Below are 15832 nucleotides of genomic sequence, written 5' to 3' on the forward strand. Positions count from 1 at the left end.
TAAAGACATAATGTGCTGAAACTTCCAAAGAATCATGAAGTTGAATTATTATTTTAAAGTCTGAATTACTATTACAAAATGGCTTAAGAAGTCAATAAACTTTTCTTTCTCCCAAAATTGATGGGGAATCTAATAAAGTAATATCCCTTGAAGGCACCAGCTCTCAAAATACTTATGATGTTTCCTTTTGCCCACATATAGATTTGTGTCATCAGAAATAGTGCTGTGGATCATACTGCCTTATTAGAGATTAGTATTTGTGTTTATTCAAAGGGTGATAAATGGAATTTGTTATTTTTCATACTGCAATTTTTACTAAGAGGCAAAGCCCATCTGAAATCACTTTTATGCACATATCCTAGTTAAGGTAAATTACTAATTAAATTACTAATTAAATTACTAATTAATATTCTTTTCTGAGGTGAAACCCTTGGCTGACTGTAAAAGTCAAGCTAAAGAAGGCCTTACCGTCATCATACTGGCCACAGCTGATTGCCAGGAGAGAGGCGATGAGAATCCCACAGGGAAAGCCCGTCCAGAGAGAGAACTGTGGGACCATCTTCTGGGAAATTTCACTCAAGGCCTATCTGAAATAAGGGAAAGCAAAAAGACACATTTGACATGTCCATTTTCAGTTGTAGGTAAACAAAACTCGGGATACAGAGAAGCTTTAGTGGTTTTATAGTTAGTTACCTGTGTCATGCTATCCATTAACAAAGTAACCCCCATGGTTAAAGCACTGGAACTCTTTCCAGACATGAATTTGAAGAAAAGTAATCTCTGTTATTTGATTTGCAAGTAAGGAGGTTGAAAAGTTACCACACTGTCAACATTAGATGCTCATCCACTTTAAAACTCAGACCTTGGAAGTTGAATAGAATTCTAACTGGCCTAAGTTAGGAAACATATGTTATTTATAGCATAATGCAACAATAAAGTCCGTTTCTCAGAGATGGCTAATCAATTGTTTCTTTCGTACATGAGGAGTTCAATGAAAATTTATCATACACAATTAATGTTCATTCCTTTTCCATATAGTGATTAGAGATGACATATCTTTACCAAGAAAACTTTTTAAAAAAAAAAAACAAAAAACATCAATTTTTACCACATCTGTCTTTCCTCTTTCCATGAATTTGGGTAAATTTTACTTCCTACATTTCACTTTTCAACTTCCCATAAGTTTGAAAGAAATAAAGAATAATGGATTGAAAAATCAGTAGCATTAGCACACTAGAAAGTTTAGTTAAAAGAACGATGTGCTCGATTTCCTTATAAATTTAAATAACTATTGACTCAGAATTGCACAAAATACCCTGATTCTAGATTGTGGCAGAGTGGGGATCCAAACTCAACTTCCCTAATTCACAGGTTCCAGACCCAAAGCTACCCCACAAACCAGAATCAAAGTAGAAAAGTGAATCAGGCCACAGGACAATAAGAGCCGGGAGGTGGTGGTTGCCTGTGGGATGGGGCAGGCCTGTCTAAAGAGACCAGCTGGAGCTCAGCCTCCTTCAAAGGCTAGTCACATCAGAATGCCACTGACTGTGACAGGCACACAGATATTCCAGAAGGCAGACATCCAGGGTCTCCTATGATGCTCCTGAGGTTAGATGACCATGCAAAACTCTACGATGTTAACTTCTTCCTACAGGTCAGATGGGGCCTAAGGACCTGGGATGCTCCATGTGCCCCAGATTCTCTGTTAGACTAAGATGCGGAAGAGGCTCCTCAGAGGACACACAGTTTTATATACTTAATTGCACTCATATTATGTACATTTATTTGATAGTATTTTTACCATAGCTTATCTATTGTATATAGTTTGTCAAAAGTTATATTGAAGATGGAAGTTAAAATGTTCTGATTGACAGAATGCACAATTCTTGATTTTCCCAGAGTGCTACACTGGATAAGAGACATTTTATATGAAATTGATTCATTTGCTGCTTTTGTATCTAAGAGATAAAGGAACCTTGCTTTTCCAGGCCATTCTGTACTTTTCACAACTGGGAAAGTATCTTGTCCCTGCTTATGTAATACGTACACACATACTACATAAAGCCCATAAAAATCTTTGCATAAGATGCTAATGTTAGAATATCAATAAGCCCCATAAATTGAACTGGTCCAGACTATAAAACTGTCTAGTCTATCTGTTGGAGGACCTACTTTTCCAGTCTCACTGATCAATTACCTGGTGATAGAACCACTCCCAGCAAGACAGGGTCACCTTAAGTTATGCTAAATAGATGGGCGGAATACATGGTATGTTAATAAGGTAGTGTATATTTCCTGTCTGGAACTAGCTCAGATCCCAGCAGAATTTCCAGACCAGCCACAGCCATGTAGGTCTCCGTAAGTCTGTCCGCTTTCCTGAACTCTTCAGGAAGGTATAATTTCTCCTTTTCTGCTTCATCCCTTTCTTACTAAACATGCTTTCTCTAAGGCTCTGGGCTGCCCCAGCATCTTGTAGTTCTTCACTTTTTCTCTAAAGCTTCCTTCTCCCGGCCATGTGGCTGTGAGTCAGCCCTGTGTCTGACTTCCATGCAGGCTCTGCATGGCTTCGTGGCTTTCTTTCCTTCTTCCCACCATTCACCTCATCAAGGCTGATGCCAAGATCACCAGCTCGCCTGCTCTGAGGGTTTTTCTTTAAGATTCTAATAAAATTGTAAAAGCTTTCATTTGGGTCCATTCTTAAATTCTTTTATGAATGAGACTAAGAACCTCTAGGGGCCCCTCTTTCTCCCTGTTTCACTAAGATAATACAATTCACAATTACTTATATATAAAAAAATGAGGAAAGTTTCTGTGGTAGGTTTTCATATGACTGGTTCAAAAGGCCTTTCTTGTTATTCTTCCTCTCCCTCCCACAGTTGCCCCAACATTCCATTGCCCACCATGTTAAATCCGCCATAATCTCTCCTACCAAGGCCCTGGGATCATTGCAGCAGAAAAGGTGGAGATGGTAGGGGCCAGAGGCAGTAGACCAATATAGGTAAGCTATTGTCTGGCACAATAGGGTAGTTTCACATATGAACCCACAACACTTAGGACAACATGCACAAAACCTGTGCAAACACAAGCTAGACAGGGGCCTAGCATGGATGGGGAGGTGGCAGGAAGCCCTGGTCCTGGCTGAGGACCTATTGGCAATTGCTAGACCTTGGGAGAGGGAGAGTCACTTTTCCTTACTGGTGTGATACCCCGTAGATTGATCAGATTCGAAAGGATGAGCCCAAGAGTATTTAGGTAACAGATTAGACTGCATAGGTGTTTAAAAATATAGGCAAGTGCCAAGGCCTTCGGAGCAAACCTTTAATCCAGCCCTTGGGAGGCAGAGGCAGGTGGATCTCTGTGAGATAAGGCCAGACTGGGTTACATGGGAAGTTTCAGACTAGGTGTCAAAATAAGAATAATAATAAAGAACTACAAAAGAGGACATTAAGTCAGGAGGGTCAGTAAGGTGAGGGTAAAGAAAGCAGACGGGGTCTGAATATGATCAAAGTAGACTGTAGGAAGTCTCTAATCATTAAAAGTATTTACAAAACAAGCCAATTACCAAGGCTAGGCTTTACTCTAGGGCAGTGAGATAGAATCTGGTTTCTACTTTAATCCAGGCTCTTCAACTAGTTACATGACTGAAAAATTTAAACAGGATCTTTGTTACTTACATTAAAATTAAATGGGAATAATACTTTGTACTTTACAATACTGTTCTGAATATTGAACAATTAGGAAAACAAACTCATTCACAGGACAGTACCTCACTCAGTATGATAACCATCAAACAGCTTTGAACCTCCATGGCTCAACATCTGGACACGTCCAGGTGTGAACCATGAGATTGCTGTATGCACTTCAGGAACTCCTCTAGAGTGAATGTCAGTGTTTTCCCCTTTCTGTGAAGGAAGGGCCAGGTTCACAGCAAAAGTCCTTGCTACAAATCCCCACTTACATGTAGATATAGGCCTGAGAATGCCAGAATTTGGGGTCTAGCAGCTGTGGTCATTCTGTCTGAGAAGCACTGGGGTTTTTTCCAGAGAACATGGGTCCCAGGTTTCAAGGGATCCAGGAATGGAAAGGGACCCTCTGTACTATTTCTGAAGTCTGAACTCATTCCAGTGGCGCCCCCTCCCCAGCCCCTCAAAGTTCTGTAGCCCTTCTAGGATGTTGGAATACAATGTCTCTCAAAATTCTTTTCAAACATGACCACAATAAAATGCAAAGAAAGCACATAAAAATGTTAGAGTTAAAAGAGAAGAATTGGGATGGTTGGACTGCAGACTTAAAGTGCCTGCATGGTGTGGGCAAAGGCCCTACCCCAGGACTGAAAAGAGTAAATAAATGAGTAAATAATTCATAATGAATGAATGAGAAAACACCAAATGATCTATATGAAGGGGTGCCGAGAAACATCTTGGCAGGGGTCAGGACAAGGCCGTCTTCTTGAAGCATCCTGATTCTGCTTGGGGCTTCTCTACTCCTTGGTTCATTCTGAATACACTGCTCTCCCAGATCATGGTAGTTTGTTTTATTTCTGACTCAAACCAATTTATTTTCACTTAAAAGTTTTCAAGATGGAAACAACCTTATGGGTTATCACTCTCAAGTCATCCAAGACACTGCACCTGTTGTGATTCCAAAAATAGCTGCACTTACTCTGAGACCTGTATGGGGTTATTAAAGAGGTCCCTACACTTCAGAAAACACCACAATGGAAACAAGCACATCTCACAAGCAGATCGACTGCTATCCACCTGAAAGACAGAGATAACCCTGGGGAGCCCCTTATAACTCTTGTCCTGAGTAGTGGAAGGTGGTATCTCTACACTTTATTATTCTGCCATTTTGTTTATATCTGCTTTAACTGCAACATAACTGTAAGCACCTCAATTGTCTCAGCATCCAGCAACTTTAGAAGTCTAGAGTTGTCCCAGTAAGCCCAATACCCTACAACATGGAGCAAACCTTAGTCTGCACAAGGACACTGAGAATGTCCCTCCTAGGAGATCTGTGCTTTTCCAGTCAAAAACCAGAAGTGTCATGTTTACTCTGTAAACACATTGTGCCAACCAGAAACTAGACTGTGTAGTGACAACTACCAAGATAAAGTGGGAACAAACCAGGTGTTCTAGGTGTGGACTACTTCATCCCTAGCCTCCTGGTCCTTAGAACTGCAGGAAAATAACCCACTGGAGATATGCCAGTATCTTGCTAAATGACTAGAGGTCAGTATTAAACATCACTCCACTGCAGGATTATGTTTTTATCAAACTCTTTCCAGGTCCTCTATAAGTTTTCCCAGCAGATTACGTTAACAAGTAACACTATGCTTGAGAAATCTTGCATTAAGAATGTGGTGACAAATGAATAACTACTTTCTTTGTTCAAATGGCGATTTAATTACCATGCCCAACATTCTGATATAGTTAATACTTAACTGATGTGTATTAGTGATTTGGAAATAACATTAAAATTGTATCAAAATACTAAGGATAGCAGTTTTTATGAATATGTTTATAATCTTACAGGTAAGAGGTGCAAGCTTCATGTTTGCTATCTTTTCCTAACGCTTAAGCTATTTTAAAACAATTACTCTATGTGTACAATGTCAGATTTAAATTTCATATCATCTGTGTTCCCTACAGGAAAAAAAAAAAAGCAAACTATTTGATTTGCTTTGCTATTCTTTTTTCTCAAAAGTCATTCACCCAACAAGTGCCTACGGAGGGCATGCTAGGTACCACTCATCCTAACAGCAGCTGCAAAATACCAATGAAGAAATCAGAATGATTGTTCTGTTCTCAAGGATATTACATGTTAGCCAAATGAGCATAAAAATCCATAGACATAATTATATACCATACATAGAAGGTCATAAGTGACATGAACTAAAACAGCTAAAACTGTCAAAAAATTATGCTATCACATTACACTTAACTGTTAGAAAAATGAGATAAAGTTACACAGAGCCACTAGTAACTGAAGAAGTTCCGATCAAAGCTTGGGTATTCCACCAGCCCTGTCTGTGATCTCTCTAAAAGCTGTCCACCGTCCTAACAACAGAGCTCATGATTAGAGGGAGAATACAGGCCTCTTTAACCTTTCCCTTGTGGGGATGACTCTGAGCTGTGCTCTCTGCTCCCTTCATCGAGGCTGCGAGGGCTTATTAGGACAAGGGCCGCAGAGCTCCGACAGATAGGGTTTGGAGAACGCCCAGCATTCTCCAAGGTCTGTCCCTCAGCACTGCGAACCGAATCAGTTCCCGACACGCTGGATCTGGACCCTGACATGCGCCCTCCCACACTGCAGAGGCACACGAGGAATCAGGGCGCAGGAGCCTGACCTTGGCGGGTGCTCGGAGGCATCCCCGGCTTCAGGGGTGCGACAGACTCCAGACATGTGACATTGAATCGTGCCGCTGTTCTTTGTCCTGGTGAAAAAAGCCAGTGACCTGGCACGTGAGAGCAGAGCCAACCCGCTTCCCATGTGCGCTCAGCTGTCGGACCAGCCACGACTGACCGGAGAGTTTGGTTCTGCAGGTCAGCAGTGCCTGGCCTGCTCCAGGAAGCCACCCGCAAGCTGAGGCACACCTACCTGGGAGCCGTGTCTTTCTCTATAATAGAAAGCTCAGGAAATCAGGTTGCACGGACTCCATCCCACACCAGTCTCTATTCCTAGATCGCTTTATTTGTTTTTCGTCTTTTTTGAGATAAGGTCTCCCGATAGCCTCAGCACGACTGAAACTCACAATGTACACCAGATTGGTCTCAGTCTCCAGAGAGCTGCCTGCCTCTGCTTCCACAGTGCTGGGATTAAAGGCCTGCACCTCCTGGCACACTTTATTTATTTTTCTCATTTTTGTATTTTTACATGAATCATACTCTATCCTGACCTATAGGGAAATATTTTTATAATTTCATACAATAACACATATTTGCAACATAACTAAATGCATTCTTAACTTTATATACATTTTCACATAAAATGTATGTAAAGAATTATATTTTGATTTTATTTAAACATGTTATTGATATGGGCATTCTTAGTTTTGTCAGAATTTTAATTAAAAAGCAAGGAGAGAAACTATCAGGTTATAGCTAATGTAAGGTAACACTATTTAAAAATGTATCCCTCATCGTACAACTACGCTAAGGGAGATGATCAATGCTTACTTTTAAATATACAAAGGTTTGTCTTCAGAAAATATTTGTGTAAGACTCATATTGGGCCTTCATTTATATAACAACTCTATTGAAGTCACTGTTGTCTTTCTCAAAGAGATTAGATTTTAACTTAATAGCATATTTTATTTGATTGCACAAACTTTTGCTAAGCAGACATATCTTTTGAGTCCAGAAGAAAAATCTCAATCCAATTTTATATTCAAAATACACTAAATATGCATTAGCTGATATGGATAAAAGACCTTAACATGGATTATAACATTAAAAGTATCTTGAATACTTGTCATTATGGAATAAAATGTATACAAATTAAAATGCAATGGACAGTAATGAGTAATATACTATAGAAGACTTGGTCCTTCAGGAGGAGTGTGGATAGGATCGTAACTTGCAGAAGCAATGTCAGAAACCATCCCATTATCCACCGATGGAGAAAAACAGACCATTGTACAGAAAGTAGCTTCATTCTTCTCTAGACAAATGAGGAAATCATGGAATCCAGAAACTTTGCTTTCAGAGTTTTCACAAACCAGAGAAGGGTGGTTGTTGGGCGTGTGCACAGACACTCAGGTCTTCACCTGGTGGGATTCTGCGAACATTAGGTGATGTGGACACTTAAATCAGCATTTTCTTTTTCTACACTTTAAAAAGCAACTTGTTACATTTGTCCATTGGCAGCTATTTTAAGAATATTTTATCACATTAATTTCCCAAAAGTCATAAAAGGAAATTATTCATTTTCTCACACTATGGCAAGAGAATTTACCAGCACGAGCGATGGGCAGTGGTAGGCTGTTGGAGATACTCAGTTTTCCAGGTCATGCCATGGAATCTGCACACAATGACCATAGAGCATTCTCATCTTCAGTTTAAATTTCATTCAGTTTGGTCTTCCAGTTCCCTTATGTAGGACTTCCAGTATTTTGTTGAATGGAAATGGTCAAAATAATGTTCAAGTCTTAGATCTCCACATTCACGTGATGCTAACTGTCTTATGTTGGGGTGTGTTCCTTCATATCTAATTCTCTGAGATATTTTATTATGCAGCAGTGGGATGCCAACTTCTATCCTTTTTGCACCTTCTGAGATGACCATTTGATTCAGTCCTTCATGCTGTTGATGTGCTGTCACACTTATTGATTTGATTGTTTTGAGTATCCCTGGGATGAGTCCAATTTGATCAGGTGAATACTATTTTTGTAGCAATTTGACCTGACCTGCAGAATTTCATTGAGGATTTTTGCATGTATGCTCATCAAGGATATTGGCTTATAGTTGTCTTGTGAATTAATCTTATTTTGGTATTGGGATAACACAAGCTTCAAAGAATGAGTTAGAAAGAAGGCCTTCCTCTTCAAATTTGGAATAATTTAAGAGGAACAATTGGTACTAGTTTATCATTAACTGGCTCAATCTCAGCAGTGAAGCCATCTGTTCCTAATTTTTTTGTAGAAAACTATTACTGACAATCTCATTGCTCTCACTGATTTTTATACTCACATAAAAATTATATATTTTTTATTTTTTGAAACATTATGCTTCAAAACAGACAAATATATACACACATATAATTCTACACTTTGTGGAATGACAAGATCTAGGTAATTAATACATGTTCTACCTCACACAGTTGTGATACTTTCTGCAGTAAGAAAACTTTCTATTTCACTTTCAGCATTTGTTAGTAACATAAATCACAGAAAATAAAAGCCTTTATTTCAGGTTCTTTGAGACAGGTTTCCCTATAGTCCAACTGGCCTGGAACTCACAAAGTATACCATGCTGGCCTTGATGTCAGAGATCTGCAGCCCTCTGCCTCTCTCGTGCTGGGACTGAAGGCATGGACCATCGTGCTGAGCAGATTTCTTCTTATTTTCCAGCCCAAGTTTCTAATCCCTTTTCACTGTTTGCTTGTATCTCCCACCTGACAGTTTGTGCGTCTCCTTTGTCCACTCTAAGCTCCTCACTTTACATCTTTCCTGGCCTTTTGCATCCCCCCAGGAACCACAGCACAGTTTGCCATGAACTTTTGGTGACTCAGCACCTTGGCTCCTCTGTCTCCCTGGTCATCTGAGAGAAGAACTCCTCATGGCCCAAACCTGGGACCCTGACCTGTGTTCCAACCACAGCACAGCCTTTGACTCAGGCTGGGTTTAATCAGCAAATGTTCAAGGAATGACTTTTTAAAAGCCAAATTTAGCATTTTTGTGTAATGAATGACCTGTTGTTTTCATTAATTGAAAGAAAATACCCTCTGGTAACATCTCTGTGTGTATGTGTATATGTGATGTATATCCACATCTCTGAAATTTACTCATCAATTTTTTATGTAACATTTGATAAATCACTCAGGGACAATAATGGCACCATCCTCAGTAAGTTATGCTTCTTTGAAGATGGTCATAAAACATATAAACATTGTTGGAACAAATGTAACTATATTGTAGCTATTTATAGAACACATAAATGTGTTTGCATTTTAACATATTAATTATGAATATGTTCAATATATTAATATGTTCAGGTTGAAGTTGACATACTTAGGACAAATATTTGCTTTAAAATGTAAGTAAGCCATACAGCTTCCAAGCAAGCACTGAATTCAAAGTACTAACTTAAATTTTATGAATGATATATGATATATGGAACTATTTGTTTCCTTAATCAATTAAACAAATCCCTCAATGTCAGAACACATATTTACTAGCCCTCTCTAGCCTACAATGATTACATTTAAGATGCTTTCATTGAAAACTTATTAAAGTGAACATGAGCCAGAAAATATAAATGCTATTTAAATATTTTCTTACATAAAAAAGTAGTGGAAAGTGACAAAAACTTTAATAGAACAATTTTAGGATAACAAAACTAAAGACAGATAAAACATATACGGAAGTTTAATTATGAGATTTTCCCACTCAGTTAGCTTTCATTAGTTGTATAAGGTTTTGTCCCTTAGAATTACTGCTGAATAATAGCCCCTCAAGTTCAGAGGTTCAAGATTTAATTTCTACTCATAAAGTTTGCTAACTTTCAAAACTGAGAAAAGTCCCCCTTTTTTTTCATGATTCAGCAAGATACTTCTCTTAGAAATAAATCATTAAAGAGTGTTAATTTCATACAAATGATGGCTAGAAACTTTCTCATGAACTTTCAGTTTCAGAGGGGGATAAATCAGAGCCAGACATCATTTGTGGATGAAAGGAACTTGAAGTCTTAAGATTTGTTACTGTGAAGCCCATGGGCAAAGGCAAAATCAGATATTATGAATGATTTTGGAGCTTCAGTTTTAATAGGACAATGATACGTGGAGGAGAGAGCCAAGCAAGGGCCGAGAGCATCCCTGTGTTTGCACCATGCCACGTCACACGCAGCAAATTCTGCTGACAACCTGTAAACAGAACACGAAGAGCCTCCGAACGTGGATATATTCTTGGGGGTGGGGACATGCATTTGGCTGCATGTACTCTATTACTATTTTTTTCTTTTTCCATTTTCATGTGAGTATGTGGTGTGCAAGTGGGTATGTATGTTTTGCATGTATGGGATGTGTGGGGACACATGTGCACTTGTGTGGCCATGATGGGGAGATGTGAACTTGATGTGGAAATCATCTGTGATTGTTCCTCACTATTCATTGAGGCAAGGTCTCTTAATCACAACCAGAGCTTGTCGAAGTGGCTATTCTTCAATTTCCAAGACTGGAATTACAGGCCACCACATCCACCTGGCATTTATGTGAGTCCTGCAGATCAACTCTGGTGGTGCTCGCAAGGCAAGTGCTTTATCCTGTGATCCCAGAAGTCCCATAGATAGGTATATTTTAATTACAACTGGCACAGCTCTTTTAAGAGGAGATTAGGTTTATATGTATGTCTATAAGGTTTTTGGAAGATAATGTAATTAACAGAATCCAGATGAGAAAACCAAGGAGTACTAGGACTTTGCTGAACTGAAACTGACATTAGCTTCCTCGTGGAAGTACAAATCCATGTTTCCTTTATTATCATCCAATTTTTGAAAAAGTGAAATATACATCTATATTTCTATATAAACATCAAAATTTAATAGTTGCAATATTTTTACTTTACTCTTATCATATTAGCATAGTAACTATACAGATATCATACATGTGTACCTGTCACTACAGTCAATGTCAACCCCCCAGTTTCCTCCTTAGTCATGATTGACAGTGTTGGTGAAAGAAAGCAGCAGCCTGCTTGGCCCTGACTATGGCCTCAGTTTGAAACCTTGGTCTTAAGGAGCCGTGAGGGGACACTCGGCCGATATCATAACCCCAGCTCTCTCTATATATTCAGGATCCCAATATTATTATCCTGCCCCACAAAACCTTTTTTATGTAATCACAGTCTTTGATAACTTTTAACAGTTTTAGTGTCTTTTTGTCTAGAAAAATCAAAATTTATAATGTGGCAAGTATCTGTAAGGTCAAATCTGGCTGTTACTGTCATTCATGATTTTTTTTAAAAATGGGGGTGATCAGAACTGCTATGAACATATTATGAAGAATAAAAATATCATGTAATGCACATGCAGTCACAAATGGAGTCTTGAGTGCACAACCCCAAGTCTAAAGTATAACATGTTTCAGGCAAAGTCATTTCCCCTCAAGTAGTCATGGTTAGTTTAAATTTTGTAGCGTTACTAACAGTTTTAAGCAAGATACCAAATCTCTACATTGCTGAGATTGATTCATTTGCATTTGCTTCTTTTTCTAAGGTTTGAAGGCTTAAAGAAGATTCTAGACAATCTTTTAAACTAGCTCAGGGTAATTGATGGTTAGTTTTTCATGAGCAGCACCAAGACTTACATCTCAACCTTGCACCCTTAGAATTATGCAAAGTGCTCATACATGATGGAAAGGAGAAGAGGAAGATGGGAGGCGCCACACTGCTGTCCTGCAGGTATTTCCTGATGCTCAACAAACTAGATTATACAGCTCTTCCAATGAGTATCAACACACTGCTCCAGTACCTTCAGGTTATCATATCTGTGACCATGAAGGCGAAAGGAAGGACAGGAAGGGCATGATATTTGGAGAAAGTAAGACTTTTTAAAGGTATTCATACCTAAATATGGAAGGAAGCAATGCTGATATACAAAATAAGGAACTTTAAAACCTAATTTGATGCATGCAATTCTAGAAGCTTTTGCACACCACTTACATCCTTCATGTTATTTTAAAAACATCCAAGACAAAACAAAACGTCTGAAACAGCGGCATGTCTAATATTTGTTAGTGTAACCTCAGAAATCTGCCCTAGAGATTACTGTGTTAAAGAGAAAAATATGTATTTAATGATTCCAAAAGAGGCTTTATGTAAAGGAGGAAAAGGAAAACTGCACTCTGTTTCATGAAGCATTGCTAATTAAAGTGGGAAATACTGTTTACAGAGATTAGCCTGAAAATCACTTTCCTCAGAAACACAGAAGTAGACTAATTTTAATCCTCTGAGTGAACACTAAAATTGTATCACGCACTATCTTCCACCAGCCAAGTAATATGACCTTGTGAAGCTATTCCAACTGTCATATTAAGCTGCTTTAAGTGTGGATCATGTCTATAATTTCATTGTAAACTCATTACGAGGTGAGCTTTCTAAAGCAACAGTAATTACAACAGAGAAAGTGTTTGGCAATAATGACTTGTTTGTGGAAAACACAAACAAAAAGTAACTAATAAGGGAGTAAAACAGTCTGATAAGGAATGTTCCCTTTACATTCTTGCATAGAAGTAAAATAATGTTATAAACTGAAATTATTACTGGTTATTTTCAAAATATTATTGTTTGGTTTGTTAAAATTAAGGAGACAGTTTTTTCTTATAATTTGTGAACTTGTGAATGTGGGCAATAATTTTGATTCTGGGGTTATCACGTATTTGATAGATGAATAAAGGAAAATTCGTGTGTATCTGATTGACAGGGGTGCAAACTGTCAAGACACATCAAAGTGTAAACACCTGAACATTGATTAAATGCAGGAGTTTTTTTAATAGACTTCACTTGCTTCTGGGAGGACATTAGATTATTTTGTAGCAGAAGGACGGACAATGAGTTATGTATTCCTCTAGAACTGAGACAGTGTGGGAAGTGTGTGGGAGGTAAATGAGCTAAAGACAAACCCTCGTGAAAGCAGATGTTAACAGACAAGAGCTCCGCATAGTGTCAGACGCAGAGCCAGGCCCAGGCCAAATGTCTTTCCCCCATGCAATGGCATTCCACAGTTTGTGAAATCAAACCTAAAACATGGCTTTGTACTCTCATGCTTAAATGCATCTGTCCTTATACATGACATCAAGTACAATCTGCAAGCTCCTTTTACACACCTGCTTCCCTTTCTTTAACGATGTTAGTTATTAAGTTCTCTGTGAACCTTGCATTTTTTTTTTTTTTGTGAGAAAAGACAAAAACATAAAAGCAGTATTGGTACTGTTAGCTCTGCAGGAAGACGTACTGGTAAAGAGAGGCCTGCGGTGGGGAGAAGGCTAGTGCCTGGTTTACGCAATGAAAGCTGCCAGAGAAAGTGGCATTGAGATGGAACTTGAATGAGCTAAGGGAATGGTAGAGAATTCATAAACAGGACACAGGGGTGCACTTTGGAAGCCTGTGAGTTAGAAGTGTGCAAGCCATGACTGATACCTAGCATTAGCACAGATGAATGAGGGGAGAAAAGAGCCACCAAAATGGGAAGCTCCGATTCAGACGCTTGGGAGAATTCTGGTGGCACTCAGGTGGTAGTATGCTTGGACAGAGGCAGGCTCAAAGGAGAAATCAAAACTTGGACTTGTAACATTACAGTCTAAAGCATTTATTAAATCAAATGCAGATAGCCACAGGAAAACATCACTGACTCTACAAGTTAGGAGGAAGTAAGAGATGAGGTTTCTCAACTGTGAAATAAATATAAAACTGTTAAGAGATTATTTATGCAGTGATTATAAAGAAGGTACACAGGATTTGCAAATATTTACAGGTCAGCAAAATAATTCCAGCTTAAAAGTTTGAGGAGCAGGAAGAGGAAGTGGCTGAAGTCCAGTAAAGGGCTTTAAGCAGGATGGCGGCATACAAGTGCAACTGGCGGACAGAGGGTCCAACAGTGTGGACTGGGTACAACAGAAGGCCATGGTCAGTTACTCTAAGACACATGGCTTAATTTCATCATGGACTACAAGAAGCCAGCCTAGAGATGTTCAAGACAATCGAGAGTTTAGATCAAGCTTTGTCGTTTCATAGAGGGCAGGGAACAATCTGATGCAGGCCTAACGGAGTGATAGCTCCTTGAGGTGTTTGGCACATATGTGTATGTACAGCTGTGTGCTAAAAACACAGCTGTAACAAATGGGAAACACTTAAGAGATGACTACAGGCACAGCAGGAGGGTCAGACGTCCCTGATGAAACTAGGGCCTTAGCTTGGTGATGGAACAAATCTTTACAGTTCACATGCTGTTGTCAGAGCACAAAGGCTTTTGGAAGTTGGGGAATAACAAAGTTACACCAGAGCTTTGAAGACAAGGAGGCCTGAAATGCTCATTTAAACTACAGAGCAGGAGCTGTTTCAGAAGATTGCACTGTGGTTGTTTCTCAGGGAGGTCATAGTGCTGAATGTATGTTTTTCCTGAATTTTCCTGGCATCTTCAGTCTTAGGGTATGGAAAGATCATATACAGAATATTGTGAATCACTTTGTTATTTTTCACATTTAATGCATGTTTAAGTTTTTGCTTTAAAATTTGCCTATTACAATATTTAAGATATCACAAAAGCATTCTTAATAAATGCATCCTTTCAAATGTGGCAGGTACTAAAAGCTCTCAGACCAAAAGGACTCTTCTCTTCCTCCTAGGAGTGAATTCCCAAACTTAAATTGGCCGCCCAGAAACCTGACATGAACTGTTCTCTTCATCCACAGGCATCCAGAAAGTTTCTGTCTCTCTAGCAGTGTTTGGTGCATACAGACCACAGACAAGTTGCTTCAGAGGGTTCAAAACTGTGTGCCACTGCAAAGCTTCAGGTGCAACTTTTCTGAGTCTCCTCATTTTATTTGTAGATATTTCAGTGCCTGGTTTTATTAAATGTGCTCTTTTTTAAAAATATTTTATTATTTTTATTTTATGTGTATGCATGTATTGCCTGCATGTAGGTAAGTGCATCTGTGTCGTGCAATACCTGCAGAGGACACAAGAGGCCATCGGATCCCCTGGAACTGGAGTTACGGACAGTTGTTAGCTGCCATGTGGGTGCTGGGATTCAAACCCGGGTCTTCTGCAAGAACAGCCAGTGTTCTTAACCACTGAGCCATGTCTCCAGCCCCAAATGTGTTCTTTTAATTTCATTATGAAAGTGGTAAAATCAGTTCTTATGTTAAAGAATAAAACAGAAGTGAGACCTAAAGGTTATAACATGGTCTTCAAAGCTCACGTATCAGGAGAAAGCCTGGCAAACCACAGCCACCCCACTGATCTCTTCACAATACTGAAGTGTCCTTGTAAGAGACAGAAAAGAGAAACACTCCAAGTCACTGGAGCTCCTGTGAAGGCTGGAATAGGGCTGCCTGAGCTAAGGAGTCTCTGGGGCCTCAGGTGACTGAAGAGACCAGTAGGATTCTTCTCTTGAGCCCT

General features: G+C 39.1%; 1 protein-coding gene across 7 annotated transcripts in view; it reads right to left on the reverse strand.

Moving 5' to 3' along the window:
• The window catches only part of LOC103729463 (protocadherin-15), a 1150197-nt gene that overhangs the window by 500562 nt on the left and 633803 nt on the right, over positions 1 to 15832 (reverse strand). For 4 of the 7 annotated variants that reach the window (XM_029560656.1, XM_029560654.1, XM_029560658.1 and 1 more), the window contains one exon: positions 469 to 587. In XM_029560656.1, the coding sequence (XP_029416516.1) occupies positions 469 to 559 (91 nt within the window). In that variant the 5' untranslated portion in view covers positions 560 to 587. The remainder of the gene's footprint in view (positions 1 to 468; positions 588 to 15832) is intronic. The other 3 variants (XM_029560663.1, XM_029560646.1, XM_029560653.1) reach the window with 1 other exon arrangement.

This window comes from Nannospalax galili, unplaced genomic scaffold (assembly GCF_000622305.1).
Source record: "Nannospalax galili isolate Female #2095 unplaced genomic scaffold, S.galili_v1.0 scaffold70, whole genome shotgun sequence".
NCBI lineage: Eukaryota > Metazoa > Chordata > Mammalia > Rodentia > Spalacidae > Nannospalax > Nannospalax galili.